At 47.7% G+C, this 20386-nt stretch overlaps 1 protein-coding gene across 1 annotated transcript in view; it reads left to right on the top strand.

Annotated features, from left to right (window-relative positions):
• Window positions 1–13366: 13366 nt before the first annotated feature.
• Window positions 13367–20386, top strand: part of Ttll11 (tubulin tyrosine ligase-like family, member 11) — a 228581-nt gene continuing 221561 nt past the window's right edge. Inside the window, exon 1 of the mRNA NM_029774.3 lies at window positions 13367–14015. Within this exon, the coding sequence (NP_084050.1) occupies window positions 13563–14015 (453 nt within the window). The 5' untranslated portion in view covers window positions 13367–13562. The remainder of the gene's footprint in view (window positions 14016–20386) is intronic.

The raw sequence follows: 20386 nt of genomic DNA, 5'->3' as shown, positions 1-20386 counted from the left end.
GAAGCCATTTCTAGGAGAGATTCTTTTACAGCAAGCTTCCTGATATTCTGGTTCTTGAAACCTTTCCACCACCTCTTCTATGACGTTCTCTGAGTGACAGACGCAGGAGCTGTGATGTACACCCTAGGGCTGGGCTGCTCAGGAGTCACTGAGGTCTGCATTGTGTCCAGTTGTGGTTTTCTGTGGCTTCTTTGGTGAGGGGTGGTAGCTACACTCTGCGTGTATGAGGATAAGATTTGGAGTGTAGCAAAGTCTGCCTGAGTCTTTACAGTGGGGGTTGGGCTTCCTCGACAGCACATCCCAAGAGGATGTGTCCTGCTGACATGAGTGTTTCAGGCTTTTGCTTATATTATATTTAACATTGTCCAGAGCAAATCACATGGCCATGGGTGTGTGTATGGATGCTTTATGTGGGGCTGTCAAGGAACCTGTCCATCATGGTCATGTTTCCTTCTTCAGACATGATTCTGAATACATCTGAGCATCCTTCTGTCCTATCACATGGGACACAAAACCGTGCCAGGAAGTTTGGTAAGGTAGAGCAGGTTGAGACCTGGAGACTCTGTGGGCACACACCTGAGGCTTAGGGGACTCCCAGCTCCCTGCCAGATTCCTGACTTGGAACACGTGTCCTATGATCACGTAGGCCCAAAACAGCATTCTCCATGCTAATGAGTTACCTAAAGGACTGGCTAGGCTTAGCCAACAAGCTTCCCCTCCCAGACATTCCTCCCTGCAAAGGTATTTAATCTCAAGCCTACCCTGAGAAGTGGGTATGGTATGTTATGCATCCATTTTCCGTCATGGACAACCAATAAACTGTTTGGAACCATGGACTGTCTCTTTCAAGATCCACTGTGAGGAGCCATGGAGAAGGCCTTTAACTACAGAGCTGCAGCTTAATTCTCCCATAGAAGGCCTCTCTGTGCTCCCAACCACAACTTGCCTCCACCAAGCTAAGGACAATCACCATTGGGACAAGCAGAGGAATTCCTCTTTTCATCCTGGCCCGGGCTAGATGCTGGTCCCACCCCCACCTCCCCAACCTTTCCACCCTCCACCCTCCCTCCTCCCCCTGCACTCCATTCTCTGCTATTCAGAGAGGCTCCCAGCAGCACCTGGATGTCCAAGAGGATGAACATCCCATGACTCCTGCCTCACCTCATCACAGGTTAAGGGACTGCAAACCAGTTCCGGCTTTCCCACTCCCCCAGAGCAGTGTCTTTGTGCTTCCAAACAGCCCAGCACCTGCCATGGGGGCAGTATGGGATAAGCACGGTCAAATTCCCCATGTTCTGCCTCCCCAAGAGGCAGTGCCCATCTGCAGGGCAGACATGGGCTGACTCTATCAGGTGGAAGGCATGTTGGTCTAAGGTAGTTTGAAGTGGGCTCTGACCCTACTGTGGTCCAGACCTGGGCTCATTCACAAAGGATGGGTCTGAAGGTGGCAACAAGAGCCTTGATTCCCCTCTGATATATTTGCCTCTTTCCTCTCAGGCCAGGTCTTTGGAGTAACAGTTTCCTTCTATGATAGAAGTGTCAGGGCACTGTTTTCTCCTAAGCATCAGAGACCCCTCCCCAACTCTGCAGGCCCTTTCCCCTACTCTGCAGACCCTTGTTGCTCCCTCAAGAAGGCAGGTGAGAAGAATCTTCCACGTCCCTACCCTTGCTTTCATCATTTTGATTTCTCTTACCACTTCTCATTCAGGGAGTTGAGTTAAATGACCTTTAAGATTTCTCCATAACATCTCTTCCTCCTCTTCCTTCTTCCTAATGTGCTGAAGATAGAATCTGGGACTTCATACAGGTAAGCCCCGAGTACACCCAAGCCTGTAGTCTCCTCACCTCTTTTCATCTGATTACAGCCAGATGATATTGTAATGCTATGACACCTCTTATTTCATGTGCCTACTGTGTGCCAGGCATTTCATATGCCTACTCTGTGCCAGGCATGCATTAGCCCCTTTGTCTCCCTTCACTCTAGGTATGAGGGGCACTGCTGAACCCCACACTACAGTCCCATAATGATTTATTCCTGGAGCTTGCTTGCACAAGGCCCTGTGTCCAGTATTCTGCCCTTGGGGGGGGTTGGTTAGTGGTGGGTGGGTGGGGAAAGCCACTGTGTGATGTTTCATCTCTCTTTTCTTCCTACCATAACAGTCATGCTGAGCCTAAGGTAGACATGTTGAAATGGAGCCTAAGTTAGCCTATGACCTTGAGGGACAACTCCATAAAGAGCCCCATCCTGGATGTACCATGTGGTGAGAAGTAGACTTCTGAAATGTAGCTGAGACATGGGAGTGTTCCTTACCACAACATAACAGCCTGTCTTGACTGACACCTACATTCGAACTCAGCAGAAGCTGCCACAGGACTGCTGGAATCAGGTCTCTGGCCCTTGTAATCAGCCCTTCTGGGAAAGTAAGCCATCTTTTAGACCGCTCCCAAATCTAAATCCACTGGAGGCCAGTAGGGGTCTTGGCTAATTGGTTCTGGTAGGTTTGGAAAAACGAAGGTGTTCAGAATCTGAAGATACTCTTTTTCAACTCATTCCTTATGCCTACAAGGAAGAAGGTTCCTTCTCAAACTGGGCTACTCTGGACTTCCTGGGGGTTTTTCTTTTTTAACCTGTTTTCTAACGTCAACCTCACACGGAGCACTCAGTGGAATGGGTTTTCCCACTGCAGCGAAGTTCAGCTGACACGTTCAGCATCTCTTGCATCCATACCTCAGTCAAGCCTCTCTCTAGAGTGTCTACAGATGATTGCTCCCTAAAATATCTTCAAACTTTGGCAGTTCTCCAAGAGAAGAACCATTTGCTAGGAAAGTACACTGGATTCTAATTTCCTTTGACCTTTTCAGGGAGGTGATCTGGAATTTGGTGTTTCTCAGAAAGATCCTTGGGGCTTGCTGGCTAATTCATGAGCCCCAGGTCCCAGTGAGAGATCCTGCCTCAAAAACCAGGGTTGATACCTGCTGAAGAATGACGCCAGAAGCTGCTGACCCCTGGTCTCCACATGCATGTACATATGTATGCATATATATGGACCCGCACACACATGTGCACCAACACACATGAACATGCTCACTTCCTTTATTCATAAAGAAGATCACTTCATACTGATCAAGGAAATAAGCCATCAAGAGGGCAGTATAAACTTAAAACACACACACACACCACGGAAGCACATAGTATAAGAGACAGAATCAAAGTCATAATAATAGTGGGTGAGTTTAATACCCGCCTTCACCAACAGGCAAATCATATTGGCAAAACAAATAACAAATAGAAGAAAAAAAATATCGGAGTTAGAAGATTCGTTCTCTGCCAGATGGTGTTGGCACACACCTTTTTAATCCCAGCACTTCAGGAGGCAGAGGCCAGTGCATCTCTAAATTGAGGAACTCTAAAATGAGTTTCAGGATAGCCAAGGGTACACGGAAAAACTCTGTCTCAAAAAACAAAAACAAACACATAAAAAAGACCCACAGTCTTGAAGCCATGTCTTCCCCACAATGATGAGCTGTGTCCTCAAAAAACAGTGTGGGCAAAACAACCCACTTCCTCTCTCTAGGTTGTATTTGTCGGGACACTTATCACAACATGTTCCGCTAAGTTGCAAAATCTAAAAGGGTAGAGTTATAGATGTGTTTGACTTACCAAGGCTGAGGAGATAGTAAAATCCCCCAACTAAAAGAGCTTTAGGGTCCTAATGGATTTACTGTCCAATTCTACCAAAACTCTAGAGAACTTAAACCAATACTTCTTAAATTATTCCTCAAAATAGGAAATGAAGAAATGTTTTTAAACTCTTTTTATAAAACCAATATTACCCTGATACCAAACTTAGATAAAAACACAACAAAAAGAAAATTATAGGCCAGTATTTCTGATAAAAACAGATACAAAGATTCTCAACCAAGTACTACAGATTTTGTCCAAGAATATATATATATAAAGAAAGAAAGAAAGAAAGAAAGAAAGAAAGAAAGAAAGAAAGAAAGAAAGAAAAGGGAAGGGAAGGGAAGGGAAGGGAAGGGAAGGGAAGGGAAGGGAAGGGAAGGGAAGGAAGGGAAGGAAAGGAAAGGAAAGAAAAGGTCACCATTCACTATGTTCTAATTGGCTTCATTCCAGAATGATTTCAGAGATGATGGGATAATTCAACATACACCAATCAGTAACCAGATTCAAGGACAACAACCACGTGATTATCTCAATAAATGTAGAAAAAGCCACGAACAAAAATCTAAGATCCCTCATGGTAAAAGTACCCCAAACATTAGGAGCTGAAGGAACATATCTCAATGTAATATGAGGTTTTATATATAACAAATCTAGAGTCAACATCACACTAGATAGACCAAAACAGGGTAAAGGGATCACGGTGTTGCACGTCTATAATCGCAGCACTCGAAAAACGGAAGTAGATGGATCAGGAGCTGTCCAGGGTGAGGACACCTTTCCTGCCTCAGCCAACAGCCTTGGCAAAACAGGAGGCTAAGCAGGAGGAGCAACACCTCCTCTCCAACCTCCCTCAGTAGCTCCACAGAAATGGTGGCAAGAGCCAGCTGCTGCCGGGAAGGACCTTCCACCCTAACCCCTGGGTTCGATGGAGGGTGCGTGGATAGGAAAAAAAAAAAAAAGACCCCACGAATCCCTGAGTTCCCCAAGCCCGAAACTTGAAATCTCACCAATTCTTAGTCTGGAAGTTTCTACCCTGAAAAGACCCGCCCCCGAAATCCTATATAAGCCTTGCTCTTTGTACAATTCCCTGCTTTCCACTCCCGGGAGCAGAGAACAGCCATCCCTGGATTCATCCCTCCACACCCTGGACACCCCCTCCAATACATCTCTTGCATGAGATTTGCTGCCTGATGTGACTCTAGTCCAAAAAAGCCAAGGAGAAAAGAAGCAATGAAGAGAAGAAGCAAGGAAAGAGTGGGTCTGATGCTCCTGAGCTCCTCAGCCCAGCTGGGGATAGCCTTCCCTGGGAGTTGCAGTGATCTGCCGAGGAGGCTTCCTCTCAGAGCTGTGTGGTTCCTGGGTTCCTGTGTCTCAGGATGGCCTTCCCTTGGGACACTGTCCCACCTCAAAGCTGTAAGGTTCCTAAATCCCCATGTATCAGGATGCCCTTCCACTGGGATACTTTCTCCCCTCAAAGCTGGATGGCTCCTGGCTTCCAAATCCCAAGATATCCTTCCATTTGCATTGCTATACCAGAACTGTACTAAATAAACTTGTTTGTTTTAATGGATGTTAAGTCATGAGCTAACCAAGAATAATGTTTGAAAACCCATCTTGGGGATGAGAGATGAAGGATTCTAAGTTTTGGGGGTGGCTAGAAAAAAGGAGCTACTGCCAGTAAGTAGCTAAAGAAGTTGCCATCAAGAAGAGGACAGATTCCTCGATTGTGGAGTTGTATGTAGGACTGGAAAAAACCATGCAGGGCTGGGTGAGGAAGGAAGGCTGTGAGCAGGAGGTGTCTGGAGAAGCCGCAGCTTCTGAGTAGTCAGCAGTAGAAGGGCAATCATGAAGAGGGGCTGTGTGTGCTAGAAATGAATTGATGTATAGGAGCAGCTTGGCTGCAGGAAGATCTTGAAGGGACCTGAAATGGGTGAGCAAGTGCTTGGATGGAGAAGATGAGGTGGGGCAGACATATTCTGCAGAAAATGGAAGCCATCACCCACCCACCTCCACCTTCCCCATCCCTGGTAAGACCTGACTCGGTCCTGGGGAGGAACACAAGGAACGGGCTGATGAAGATGGGGCCACTGAGGGTGGTGCAGAGACTGAAGCAGAGAAGGAGCTGGGCTGGGATCCAGATGCCAGGGCATCACTTGATCTGTCGGGATGAGGCAGGGGCAACCCAGCCCTCCCCTACACAGTTGCCTCTGGGTGACTCTCAAGGTTTCCAGTTCTCAGGCTTGGCCCTCAGCTCCTGCCTCCCCAAACAGGATTTTCCTGGGTCTTTTCATTGGTCATGGCCTTGGTGCTGTTCCCACCCCGCTAGTATCCCCTCCCTCTTGCTCCAACACAATTTCCTTTCTCTTACTCTTGGGATATATTGATGTGAATGCTTAGTAAGTAGTAATGTGCTGCTCTAGCAGATGTAGGTGTAGATGTAGGTATTGGTTGAGTTGCTTGAAGGAAGAAAGGGCAAGAGGTCAAAGCCATCCTTGTCCACATGTCGAATTTAAGGCCAGCCCGACATAATGAGACCCTATCTTTAAAAAAACAAGGGACCAGAGAGCTGGCTCAGTGGTTAAAAGCATTCACTGGTTTGCAGAGGACTCAGGTTAAGTTCCCAGAACCCACAACTATTTGTGACTTCAGTTCCAGAGGATCCAACCCCTTTTCTGACCTTACATACAAACACACAAACAGGCAAACATTCACACACAGAAAAATAAAATAAATCTTTTTAAAAACAGCAACACAACTTATTGTTTATATACTTTGTGTCTTTTTTTTTTTTTTGAGACATGACAGCCTTGTGTTCTCAGACTCTTTAAACTGTATTCTTCCTGCCTACTCTCCACAGTGCTTGGAATTAAGGAGGAAGCTGCCACATCCAGCAAATTCCTCTTACTTCAGGCTTACCTTTTTATCTCTGTCTCTAGTTTTGTTTCTAGGAGCTGTAAACTCCAGAACTGGGAATCAAGGGTTTAATTTAAAATTCTTGTCGTGTGTGTGTGTGTGTGTGTGTGTGTGTGTGTGTGTGGCTGGGGAATAGGACCCAGTGTCTCTCACACACTTGGCTCCATAACCCGGGTCGAATTAGGGGCACGACTTGCCTCACTTCTATAGTGTTCAGATGGACATGGGCGATCTGTGGCAAAAAGAAAAGAACAAAATAGGAGCCTCACAACCTAAGACGGCCCCTCCCCATTCCAGTGCTGGCCCTGCCCATGCAGCACCCCACCCTCACTGCAATCCTTGGAGGATATGGGAGACTGAGCCACAAACAGAAGACTCCAACCTCATCTGGCTTTCCTCGGCAAGCTCCAACTCCATGCCAAGCCCTGCCACTCAGGTTGGAGTCCCAGGACTAAGGAGCACTGTCCTTCCCCTCTCCAGTTCCTGGCTCCGCTACTTTAGAACTATGTGAGTCACCTCTGTTACCTGGTACCGATCTGGCTGGTCAGTATTTTCTTTACCTGCAACCTGGACACGTTCACTGGGGGCATGGACATGCTGACTGGTCTTGTAGCAGACTCTGATGATGCTGGACCACAGTTTTAAGGCCTGGCAAGTGAATAGCATTTCCTCGAGGTGCCACGCCTGCTCAGTGGTTTCCTCAATCAATGTATTCCGGTCCTGGCAAAGTACAGGTTGGCCAACAGCTTTGAGAAGATGAAATCTTTGGTCGGTGAGAGGGCAAAGCAGAAGAGGCTGAGACCTGACGCCTGTGTCACCTAGTTGAGAACCAGAGCCTGCTGAGACTGAGTGCACAACTGAGAACCAGAGGTTTAGCAATTAACACCTGTGGCCATGTGGTGCCTAAACTCTCAGATCTCGCTATGCCTCCTTTTCTCAGGTGAGGTCACAGATCTGAAGAGGAAATCACGGGCATGATGGAAGTGCTAAGAATGTGCTACGTCCTTCCTGTTGCTCTTACAGAAACAGGCCCCTTCCTAGACCTCCCTAGAGCAAGTATCAGACCTTCTGTGGTTCTGTTTTCTACTTTCTTTTCCCGTCTGTGTCCTCTCGGGGTCCTCAGGAGACTTTCTGGGACAGAAACCCCAACTGGAACCCCCTGGTAACCTTCTGAGATGAAGGGAAACCAGACTCCAAGTTAATAACTCCAGGCTCATCTTTCTGACAAGGAACCTCGAAGAAGAGCAGGAGAAGTAGGTGCTGATGGCTGGAAATGGTTACTAGAGAGGGGGCAGGATTGTCTGGGCTCCTAGAGACTCTCCCAGAAAGGGTCCATGGCCTCAGGACAGAAAGCAGTGCCATGGCATCCCAAATTGACTGCACTTTCCCAAGCATAATCCTAGGATGAGTGAACCTTGAAAAGGCTGAGTCGTTGTGGGGGGCAGTTAGGAGGAGATGGAGTCCTGTGTGGGCTAGAAGTCTGGGAGGTTCCTGAAGAGTCACTGCTCAGTCCAAGTCAGAAGGCTAAAGATGCTGGGTGCTGGTTGTCAGTGAAGGATGGTGGCCAGGAGGTGTCGGCTGTAGCATGCACCAAGGTGGAGAAGGAAGCAGGCAAAACCAAACCTTTTCTCTGGTGCCTTCTTATATTCCAGCTTCCTGGTAGAGAGTGTGGCCAGCATTCAGCGTGGCTCTTCCCACTCTAATTAAACTAATCAAGATAATTCCTTACAGATGCTCCCAGAGGCATCCTTCTTGGTGATGCTAGATCTGATTTTAGAGATCATCAAGTAGAGTCTACCTAGTGGACCATTAATTAACCATCACAATGAGTGTGGACTTCCTGTTTGCCTCATACTTCATCCTTCTGGAAAAGAAACCTGACGGGTCAGCCTCACTTAAAACCCTCTCGGTGACATCAATACCGTGCAGAGGGGCTTGTTTGGAGCCTGGCTGCAAGCCTCACCAGTCCTTACCATCCCCCACTCACCCCACCCGCCCCCCCCAAACTCTCTTCCATCCCTATTCAACACCTGGGGACTTCTTGACCCTATTGTTTCTGACAGGCTTTCCAGCTTTTATCTCTATCCCCTCCCCAGGAGCCTTCCTCCTATCAAAGCTCACAGGATTCAGGGATAGGAAGAGCCATGATGAAGGTCCCACCGTTGTGGACTTTTGCATTGCTCATTCTCACATCAAGTAGATAGTGGACAGCGTGGGTCCTTAAAATGTGACTTCGTTTAAATTTTGCTTTATTTTAAACATTATGTCAGGTGTCCTAAGAAGAAGAGCTTTTATATCTGGGCCTTAACGAGCTTTTAACTAAGTCTGGAATTTAAGGTGCTTAACAAAATAGATGTGTTAATACAGCGAAGGGGGTGGGTGTACCAGGCGGAAGATCACAAATTGCAAAAGTCTAGCTTGTGTGCTTTTGTGCAGGGACAGACTGTTCAGTGTACAGGTTACTGTGCCCGCCTTCTCCGTCCATACAAAGTCGAGAGTCGAACGCCACCTGGTGGCAGATCTTGACAATAACAGGAAAAAAAGTAGCTCCCATGCCTCCTCCCTAGACAACTTCTTCCTGGTTTCCTCCAGAAATGGATCTGCTGTTACAGGTCCCTGATATAACAATAGTCAAGTTTACCTAAAAATTGATTTTCCAGTTAGCAAAGGAATTTCATGCTTGTTGCAAAAAAAATAAATTGGAAAACAGAAAAGAATAAAGAAGAAATATGACTCACTTAATGGTCACAGCCCAGAATAATCACTATTAGGATTTGGAAATATTAACTTCCGGTGTTTTTTCTCTTATTACGTTCTTTTCATAGATAAGAATAACAATAACTCGTGTTCTTACATCTTCTATATACACATTTCAGGTGCTGCAAGCCAACCCGGAGTTAGAATCGTATCATTGCCGTTACTGTCTTGAGTTCTCTGAGCAGCGATTTCTTTCACCATCTGTGAAACATGGCTCCCAGAACTGTCCCCAGGATGACCAGGCATCTGCAGCGATCAGTTCAGTCCTTGTCATAGATCTGTTACTAGCCAATAACAGGTTATAATGTGAAGCTTTGTCTTTTCTGATTCCTCAAAGCAATCTGTAGAAGTAGAATTGACTTGGGGGTGGGTTCAGGGGCACGGAGAGCCACAAGATGGCTACAGGTTTCCAGAACGGAAAGGAAAGATTCAAGCAAGATTTTGTGTTTCCAGCGCTGCAGCTGTTCCCATTTCTCTCTAAATTCTTTCAGTCCCTCTTTATGTTGGGCAGTTTTTAAACACGGTAATTACAGTGCTCTCGCCGGTTCCTATGATGTTACATCACTGGCATTTTTCTCTAGGGCTAAAGCTGTCACAGACAGCATTTACCAAATTAACTTAGCTGCTTCCTCAGTGTGGAATAACTGAACCATGTAGAATTTCATTCATTCATTCATTCATTCATTCATTCACTCATCCATCCATCCATCCATCCATCCAACCATACATACATACATACATACATACATACATACATACATACATACAATAGTTACTGAGTACATCCTCTCTGCCAGGTCACTGTACCCCTCATTTCTGGCTCCAAGACTGGCAAGACAGACATGAAAACAGACAAGCAAAGCTCCCACCTTGGAGTCATGAGGTCCCTTACCCTGACCTGCTCTTTGCTCTCAGCAGTCACAGTGGACGCTGCTCCTGGATGCACTTCCTATGGGGCTGGAATGTTCATTTACATATTCTGGGGGCTTCCAGAGAAGTGAGAGGTATTTCCAGTGCTGTCCAAAGCCCAATTGGGCCCTTTGTGCCCTGTTCTTTTTTCCCCCCATGCTTGGGTTTCATCTGGTCCAGTCAGCTTCCCTGCTCCCTTGCATGCACAGCACTGCATCTCTTCCTTATCCTTTTCCTCGGTGAGTTCCTGCAGCATCTGCAGCAGGGGCAGGGGTGTCCTCGGCTGGTGGACAGAGCCTCTGTGACTGTGTCTCAGTGGGCAGAGCCTGTGCTTGGTTTCTTCCTCACTGGCTCTGGCCATGGCTTATGCCATGGCCACGCCATCTAACTATGCCTGCCCCATTCTCAAGATTCAGCGTATAGTTCATGTCTGATGTAGAGCCTGGCTTTTAATTCTCAGGAAACTCATTTGGTCTCATGCTTCATCTTTATTTTTCTCTCTTCCATAATTATCTCACCGGGTGAGGTCGGCTTTAAATTGAAGGACCAGAGCCATCTCAGCGGACTGAAAGCTGAAGATGTGGGCAGAGCTGGAAGGACACGTGGGAAGCCCCAGAGGCAGAAGAGATTACGACTGTATAAGCAAGCGGCTATCGCTATGTGGGCCGCTCTTTTCAGATGTGATAAGCTGTAAATAATTTGTTACTGCATCCACAGTGCTCTTTGTGGATCACATTTTCTGGTCTTTTCTAGAGAGAAATCAGTTCAAATCTGTCCTTGCCTAGACTGATGGGGAGGCTGAGATGATTTCTCTGTGAAGTGGCAGTCAGGATGTGGTAGAGGGTTATCATGCACACCATCAGTACAGACTGTAGCTACTTCTGCCGGAGGGCACTGAGTAAAGTTCCCCAAAAGACAGCTACCAAGATGACTCTGAGTTTCCTAGGCAGAGACACTAAGGAAGGGTACATCTAGGCAGAGGGAACAGTGTGTACAAAGTCACAGAAGCAAAGAGAGGATGTGATTCCAGAAAAGAGGGTAGAAAGAGACAACTAATGTTTGAAATTTATCAAGAGAGGTTGTGCAAGTAGAGGATGTTTCTATGCTTGGAGAGCGCAGCTCCAGCTGCGGTATGAATGGACAGGAGTGTAATGGAGACAGATGGTACTCATTGGGAGGCTGCTGCAGCAGCTCGGAGAAAAGGCAGAGGCTGACCTGACACAACGGTGACAGGGAAGGCAAGAGAAATGCTATCTCAATGTAAAAGTCACAACTGTAGGGATGGATTAAGAGAGGAGGGAGGTGGGGTATGATAATTTTAAGCATTAATGAATGAGAGACATCAGGTGGGACAGGATTTGGGGTGTCCTACTATTCATCTCCAGAACTTTCCTTACTGAAAGCATAACCCTGAACTAATTCCTGAGGGAGAGTGAATGGCTGGGCAGGGAAGGCCCCACGGACAGCTCCAGAACTCTCCGAAGGCCTCAGGCAAGTCTCTGGTTCTTGATATTGGGGCCTTAGAATCAACGGGGCAACTTTAACAATCCCGCCCACCCCCAACCAGTCACACCCACAGGCTCAACCAGATGTTCTGGGCCACAGGGTAAGCACCTCAAGCACCTACAGGTTCTTGACGCCTCCACACCTGGGTGGGCCTCGAGGCAGCTTGTTCACACACTGAAATTCCCGGCCAAGGAAACAAGACTTTTGGAGAAATGCAGGAGGGGCCATTTTCCCCCAGGACCCTTAAAACTAAATGTGGCAGAACTCACTGAAGTGCAACCACGGCCACTGGTCAGTCCAGGCTGCTGTTACGACTTTCTAACCCCATTTTCTGAAACTTTCAAGTTAACCCAAATGTGGCTCCCTCAGGCAGGAGAGGACCCTCTTCTAGATCAACTCTACATTTTTATGCCTACCTTAGTTGGGTATAGGAGTTCATCACTCAGGAGGCAGAGGCAGGCAGAACTTTGTGAGTTTGATACCAAGTGGTCTATATAGTGAGTTTCAGGACAGCCAGGCCTGCTAAAGAGACCATCTTAACAACAACAAAGTATGGCAGCCATGAAAAACTGAAAGGAGGGGCTCAAAGAAATACTTGTACATGAATGTTAATGGCACTATTAGTCACAAGAGTCAAGGGATTAAAATAACCAAAAAGTCCGCAGAAAGGTCTATGGAAGAATAATTGTGCACGCACACATAGAATATTTGTAAGCTTTATGATGGAGTAAAATTCTGACACCCACTATGATGAAAAACAAAAACAAAAACCTTGTGAAGCCAAATAAGATAAAAACAAGAGGTACCCCAGTAGTTAGATTCAAGGGGGAAATAGACTTGTGGTGACCAGGGCTGTGGGGTGGGAATCCCAGGAGTTAGTTTATGGGTATGCTTTCAATATGAAAAGTTCTGAAGATGAATGGTAGAGATGGTTTGCACCACAGTATGAATGCACTGAATGCCACTGAAGAGTGAATTAAAAATAGATTAAATGAGGGCTGGAGATGAAGGCTCATCTGCCATTCATTTCCTGGAACCACGCAGCAGGTCACATCAGGGAATCTGATGCTCTCTTCTGGCCTCCTTCTCCACCAGGAACATGCATAGTACACATACATACATGTAGGCAAAATTATACACACCACACACATAATAAATTTAAAAATAATTAGTACGTTTTGTTATATGTTTTTATTGTAATAAAAAGTGTTGCCCTCTACAAGTCTAGGAATCTGAAGGGCTTCTCCATCTCATGGGAGAGACCTGAAAACCGACAAAGGTGGCCTCCAGCCTCAGTCTGAGGCTCACAGAAAAGGAGTCGATGAATGTAGTAGGACTGGGGAAACTAAGTCTCGTGTTTGAGGAAGATGCCGCTCTTCCCAAGTCCTTCCCTTTCCAAGCTCGGGAGCGAGACAGGAGCGCAACCTCTTTTACCCTCAGCCCCACTATAAATCATTCCTAGCCAGTCCCTGAGTGCTCAGAAACTCTGCATGTGTGACAAGCTGCCCTCTTCCAAGATGGCTATCGCCACCTCTGTGACAGGCCTGGTCACGTGGACGCGCTCGCTTGTGAGGTCGCCGGGCCCGGCAGGCGATTGTCCCTTGCGGGGCCCCGTCCCGAGGCGGCGACTATCCCTGTCAACCGGGGCCTGAGAGATCATGGCAACGGGCTCGGGCGGGGAGCGCGTGGCGGCGGCGGCGGCGGCGACGGCGGCGGCAGTTTGGTCGCGGGCCGGGACGGCGGAGCAGCGGCGGCGGCGGTGGCTGTGGCGCCGGCACCGGCCCTGAGCGTCATGCGGCGCAGCAGCCCGGAGAAGAAGCCGGAGGCTGAGTGGGAGGCGGACGCGGCGGCGGCGGCGGCGGCGACAGCAGCGGCGACCGAGTCGCTACCGGCGGAGACTGAGAAGCAGCAGGGCGTGGACGCTGGCGCGGCCGGGGATCCAGAGCGCCTGGAGCTGGAGGAGCAGCCCAAGGACGTGGGCCGGATCCCGACCCCGACGCGACGCCACGCGCCCGAGGAAGGAGAGGCCCGCGTCGTCCGGCGGCTGCCACCAGCGCTGCCCCTGGCCCAGCCGAGGCCGGCGGCGCGGGCCCTGAGCCAGCTCGTGAAGGCACGGGGCCGGAGCCGGAGCCGGGTCTACCGGCGGAGCGCAGGCTCGATGCGGCCGGTCACCGTGGACAGCTCCAAGGCCCGCACCTCCCTGGACGCGCTCAAGATCAGTCTTCGCCAGCTCAGGTGGAAGGAGGTGAGGCCCGCCGGCCCGGCGCGTGGGCACAGGGGGGTCGTCCCGAGGCCTGGCCCCCGGAGCCACTTCCCAGGTCAGGTCAGCCCGTCTCTGCTCTGCTCCCCTACAGCTTTTCTTATGTCTGCAGCCCTGGCCTCGTCAAGCTGTAGATCCTGGTTTATCCGTCCTGTCTTCTCCTCTGTTGGCCCCGGGGCCAGGGGCCACCTTTCACTTTCTGCATTTCAGTGATATTTAAAGTTTAGTAAACTTTCATGCTTAGAGTGCCACTCTTGGGCCAGGTTTGTGCTCGCCAGCGCCTCACTACACTCTTCAACTTAGCTGTGCGACCTTGAGCAAGCTACTTTTCTTCTTTTGGTCCCGTTTACCTCGGTAAAGGGAAGCCGGTTCGTTCCGGTTTGGAGCATAGTGCCTAGTGCTTGCACAAGGTTTCAGCAAATGACAACCTACTTTCATCACGATCTTTTACCACCACCACCATCACCACCACCGCAGACACTGATTGGGGGATGTAGCAGGTGACAGTAAGTGGGGGTGAAAGCATGTGTGAGCAGATGAATCACCCTTGAATTCATTTCAGACCTTTTAAGGGACGGGGTGGGACAAAAGCACCAACGAATCCGAGAGGTTTCTATTTTCATTGGCTGAGTAAATAAAGCCAGCTGACTTTATTTACAGCATAGAAACCATTGGTCCACTAAAGATTCCGTGCGCAGAGAGCATGAGGGCTCAGGCTCTGAACTTTGTGCTAAGTGTGGTACAAGTGGTTTAATGAAGTTGGAGACTGGGGAGAGATGGCCACAGGTCCACTATGGTCAGAATGTTGATGTCCCAGTGGAAGAGTTTGGTTTGGAGAGAAACCAAGAATCAGGTGGGGTGGTGGAGGTGGGGTCTGGCAATCCCAGGTGTCAGAGCCCTCTCAGTCTTGATTTTCACACCTTGGAAACTGGATGAAGATTGGTGAGACTCGGTTCTACAGTGTCTAAACTGTAGATAAAGTCCCATGTCCAGCCCAAAGATAGGCAGGCCAGGAAGGTAAACTTGGACTTGTCAGAGCCACCCAAAGATAGGCGGGCCAGGAAGGTACACGTAGACTTGTCAATGCTGCTGACCTACTGAAGAGAGTCCAGGGATAGAAAGTAGCTAAGAACTCAAGCTGGCTAGCAAGTGCCTGTGTTCTCAGCTCAGCCCTGAGAAGAGACAGGAAGCAGCCTTTATCTTGCTCACCCAATCCAGCACAGGTTCATTCTCTTAATTTGTAGATATCCTCTATGGTGATACCAAGTTCTATGCTGGGCCTAGAGAATCACACTTTAAATGTACTCTTGTCTTCAAGCGTTCCTAGTTCAGTAGGGAATGAAATCCAGTAAGTAGTCCTGGTATCTGCAGGCCCATTGCTGCTGCTGCTGCTGCTGTTGCTGCTGCTGCTGCTGCTGCTGCTGCTTTAAATGCTCCTTTCCCAGCTAGCTATGTGCATGGCTTTCTCTGTCACCTCTTGGGACTGCTGATCAAGGTCCTGAGAGAGGTTTCCCAGGCAATGTTCGCAGCCATCTCTAGCCCTGGCTGTTTGCTTCATAGCATGAACCTCTACCTGACATCGTGTTGTATTTGTTTATTGACTGTTTTTCTCACCAGAATGTAAGCTCTTCGAGGGCAGGCATTTTGTTTTGTTACTGCTGTACTCAAAGTTGTCTGGCATCTGGAAGTTGCTCAATAAATATTTGTTGAATGCATGAACATATTATGTGATGAGTGTCTCTATATGCTGTGGGAGACAGAGGCGGTCAACTCTAGTACATCTTCCTCAGGGAAGTGAAGCCCAAATGAGTCTTGAGTGTTGACCAAAGTTATTTAGTGGTGTGGACTTTGGGTCCCTGGTAGAGGGAGTGGTGTGGGCCAAGCAGAATGCATGCAGTGCTTTGCAGTAGAGCTGGCTGGCTGGATCACAGAGAGGGGTGTAGCATGGTGAGAGATAAGGCGGTATAAGTGAGCCGGGGTCAGATCGTGTCACAGGACTTGGGCCCATTCTTGAAAGGAAACCTTGTAGGCCGTTGCAGAAACCCAAGGGTCTTCAACCTATCAGCTCTACTATTGTGGACAGGTGAGTGGACTTCTTCAGACCTGTTTGCTCAGCTGAACAATGAGGTTTAGCAAATTCAGGCTCCCAGCCTACTGCCCTAACCACAAAATAACAATGTTAAATTCTTGCACCAGTGAGCCCAGAAGGATAGGTAGTTCCTAGGACCCTACCTTGACTGCCCCTCCCATTTTAGGCTGTCTTTCTATCACTTGTAAAACATGTTGGCATATAGGTAAAGATGCTCATTCTAGTGTATTTGAACATAATTGACTCCCAACAAAAAGCCTTCACTGTGACATAATGCCACCCTTCCTAAAGACAGGGTAGTATGACTGGTGTTGCTGGTGTCCCTGTCAAGAGATACCCAGCAAATGTACAGTAGGACATTTGAAGCAAAACACATATGTCATCAGATGCACTAGGGTTTGTTTGAAAGCACCATTCTCCAGAAAACTTCCGATCCTTCTGACTTTATCCTTGATTGTTGTAGTCTTAGCATCTAAGACAAAACAAATGTATGGGGAGTAACAGATGAACTTAGTACTAACAAAGCACAAATGAACAACCTTTGTAGGCTGTCTCCCATCCCTTACATCCCTTTTGGGAGTGGTGTTGGACAAGATTCTTTCTAACTTAGGGCCAATGGAGGTGACTGCTCATCAGGCTGCCTTGAATGTTTAGCTGGGCTCCTCAAGAGTGCGGGAGTTCCTGCTGGATGCCTTTGGTGGTGAGTGGGAAGCCTAGAAAAGAATAAGGTCATGACTAGGAGTGGTGGCACGTGCCTCTGATCCCAGGACTTGAGAAGCCAAGGCAGGAGGATTATAAGCTCAAGGCTGGGCTGGGCTACTTATTCTTAGCAAGACCTTGTTTCTAAAAACGAAAACATAAAGGAAGGAAGGCCATGACTGACAATTGGTATGAGTGCTCCCACTCTCTGCAGGTGTGTAGGAAGAACCTTCCCACCGTGGTTCACTTCCCAGGGGCCGTGGGCAAGTCCTTGAATCCAGAAATGTGCCCAGCTACTGGGTGCTCGAGTTCCCTTCTCCTCTTGGCTTCTTTTTAGTTCCTCATATATCTAGAACCCACAGTGATGGTGGAAATAATGAACCCTTATGCAGCTCCTTCTCTATACCAGACAAGTATTTAAACCTAACCACCCACTACAGTAAGTGCATTAGTGTAGCCATTTAGTAGATGGGGAAACTGAAATACACAGAGGCTAACTTACACAGGGTCATATAGTGACTTAGAGACAGAGGGAGAATTTGCAATAAACACTCCGCCTGAGTCCAGGCTTCAGGTCTCTGCTCACCTGCAAACTGCAGCAGTGGGTGTGAAGAAAATAGGCTCCTTGTTGTGCAAACGCTCCCACTGAAGAGGCACAGAGCTGCAAACAGATGGCCATGGTCCTGTCTGGGATCTGGGTGGGCAAAGGAAATCCCACACCATGGGACAAGGCAGGGAGTGGGGACCAGGTCCCAGATATAAAAGTGACATGCTGGTGGCTTAGGGAGTATGTGGGGAGCAGAGAGATGCAGAAAGGACCAGCTCAGAGAGCCAGCTGTAGACCATGCCAAGAGGCCTACACCCCTATCTGCACTGCCCTGCAGCTTGTGGCTGCCATAGACCCAGCTTCCCATGTCCACTGTCCCTCATGCTAAGTCTGATGGTTGAGTTTTCAGTCACTCTGTTCTGGGGAGGCCTAATTCACCTGAGTCCATGGAGGGTTTTTAATTTGTTTCTGCAAGAGCAAATTCACAGATGGTAGCCCTGTAAACTTGTAGATGTGAATATAGTTATTTCAGGTTAGCAAAGGAAAGCCACAATGTCCAAAAATCACGACAGACAAAGTCAATGGCTCCTGCTCACATTTGGAGACACTATAGAAAATCCTCTCCCCATCTCCTATGTGTCTTTGTTTGCTTGCTTTTTTACTTGTCACCGTCATTAAAGGAAACCTTGGAGAAAAGAACAGATATTGAGTATGTGAGCTGCCCTCCTTGGAGACAGTGATTGTGAATGGGTGCCACAATTCCACAAACATGACATGACATGAATGGGGGCTCAGGAAGATTTGATTGAAGGACATTTGTTGGCAGTGGTTTGCATAGTTCCTGTCCTGGGAGATCTTACAGTGTGAGCTCTGTTTCAGACATTCAGTATGTCTTTGAAAGGTCCCTGCCTATCTTCAGCATATGCACATGACTGTCTTAACACTTGTAATATGTGAAGTACTTTTTATTAGGTGTATCTACTAGGTATGGTACCAAGTACTTAGTGCTCATTAAGAGTGGATTGAAGCCAAAACATAGTGGCACACGACTTTAATCCCAGTCCCTGGGAGGCAGAGGTAGGCAGATCTCTGAGTTCAAGACCAGCCTGGTCTACAGAGTGAGTTCCAGAACAGCACCAAAAGTAAACAAACAAAGTGGATTAAGGAGCTGGAGAGATGGCGCAGTAGTTTAGAGCACTGGCTGTTCTTCCAGAGGGTTGTTCTTCCAGAGGACCTAGGTTCAAGTCCCAGCATAGATATGGAAGCTCACAACTGTAACTCCAGTCCTAGTAGATCTGATGCCCTCTTCTGGCCCCTATCAGCATTGTTTGACCATTGTGCACAGACATACATGCAGACAAAACACTCATGCACATAAAAATAAGAAAGAAAGGAAGAAAGAAAGAAAGAAAGAAAGAAAGAAAGAAAGAAGAAAGAAAGAGAGAGAAAGAAAGAGAGAGAAAGAAAGAAAAAGAGAGGGGGGAGAGAGAAGAGAGAGAGAGAGAAAGAAAGAAAGAAAGAAAGAGAGAGAGAGAGAGAGAGAGAGAGAAAGAGAGAGAGAGAGAGAGAGAGAGAAAGAAAAGAAAAGAAAAGAAAGTGGATTGAAGGGCTGGCATAATGGCTCAGTGGGTAGAAGAGCTTGCCTCCAGGCCTGATGACCTGGAGTTAGATTCCTGGGACCCACATGGTGGAAGATGAGAACTGACTACTGATTCCTGTAAGTTGTCCTCTGTCTTTTACACAAACACCCTGACATACCTCTACATGGACATATAGACACACAGAGACACACACAGAGACACACAGAGACACACAGACACACAGACACACACAGACAGACAGACACACACACACACACATACACACACACACACACACACACACACACACTGAATGAATGGTGGGCTGGAGAGATGGCTCAGCAGTTAAGAGAACTGATTGATTTTCCAGAGGACCTGGGTTTGATTCCCAGGATCCACATGGTGGCTCACAACTGCAACTCCAGTTCCAGGGGGTCTGGCTTCCATGGGCACCAGGCACTCTTCTGGTGCACAGACATACATGTGGGCAAAGCGCCCATACACACAGAGTAATAAGAAATTTTAAGATGGATATAATTGTAGTAAAACATTTTTAAAAACAAGAGGTCGGAACACTTCCTGTAGATCCTTTTATCTCTTCCCCACACTAACCTCAGGCAGATTACCTCTCATCATCTCCAGTTTAGATGACTGAGTTTAGAGATGAGACAATCAAGGTTTGAGAGAGATTGGTACAGGGCTAGCCCAACTCTACATTTGCTATTTCTTTGCTAAAAGCAAGGAGTTAGGTCATCGCCATGCCCCCACTATCGTTACTCCCAGGTAAAGGCTGGAGAAATGAAGCAGGCCCAGCATCTAAGCAAGAAAATCAGGTTTATCAGCAGTCAGTAGTATTCCAACGATCCTTTTGTGAGTGTTTCCTAAGTCTCCACTTTCTATCCCTCCCTTTCCCCATCCAACCTGTAACTCTCAAATGACAGCAGACACTCAGAGCCGAGAGAGCCATATTACAAGCAGCACTCAAAGTAAAACACGCTGAAACACACCCCACCTGGCAGATGAACACTCCACACCCACTCCTCCCAAGTCCTGTCTCGCCAAGGCACAGAGGTGACCCCCCGGCTATCAGATGGCTCCTCAGTGAAATGTTATAATGCCATCGATTTGCATCTCTTTCTGAGTCCTTCTGGAAAAAGGCAGAGTACAAAATGAAAACCAGGGTGCCTTTGCCCTCCCTTTCCAGTTTCAACGATAGTGCAATTTATGTCGTATTTTTGAAAAGAACATTATACTTGAGAGCAGTTTATGCCCCACTCCATCAAATGTTCTCCTTCAGCAGACATGTTATTTTAACGTCTAATCCACCAGAATTTCCCCTTTGCTAGTTAAACTTGTCATCACAGAGAAATCACAATTCACTGCTGCTGGTGTTTGAACAATACATGTAATAGCTTCGGCATCCAGACTAACTTCTTAAAGA

This window comes from Mus musculus, chromosome 2, assembly GCF_000001635.26.
Source record: "Mus musculus strain C57BL/6J chromosome 2, GRCm38.p6 C57BL/6J".
Taxonomy (NCBI): domain Eukaryota; kingdom Metazoa; phylum Chordata; class Mammalia; order Rodentia; family Muridae; genus Mus; species Mus musculus.
This window is presented reverse-complemented; position numbering and strand designations above follow the sequence as displayed.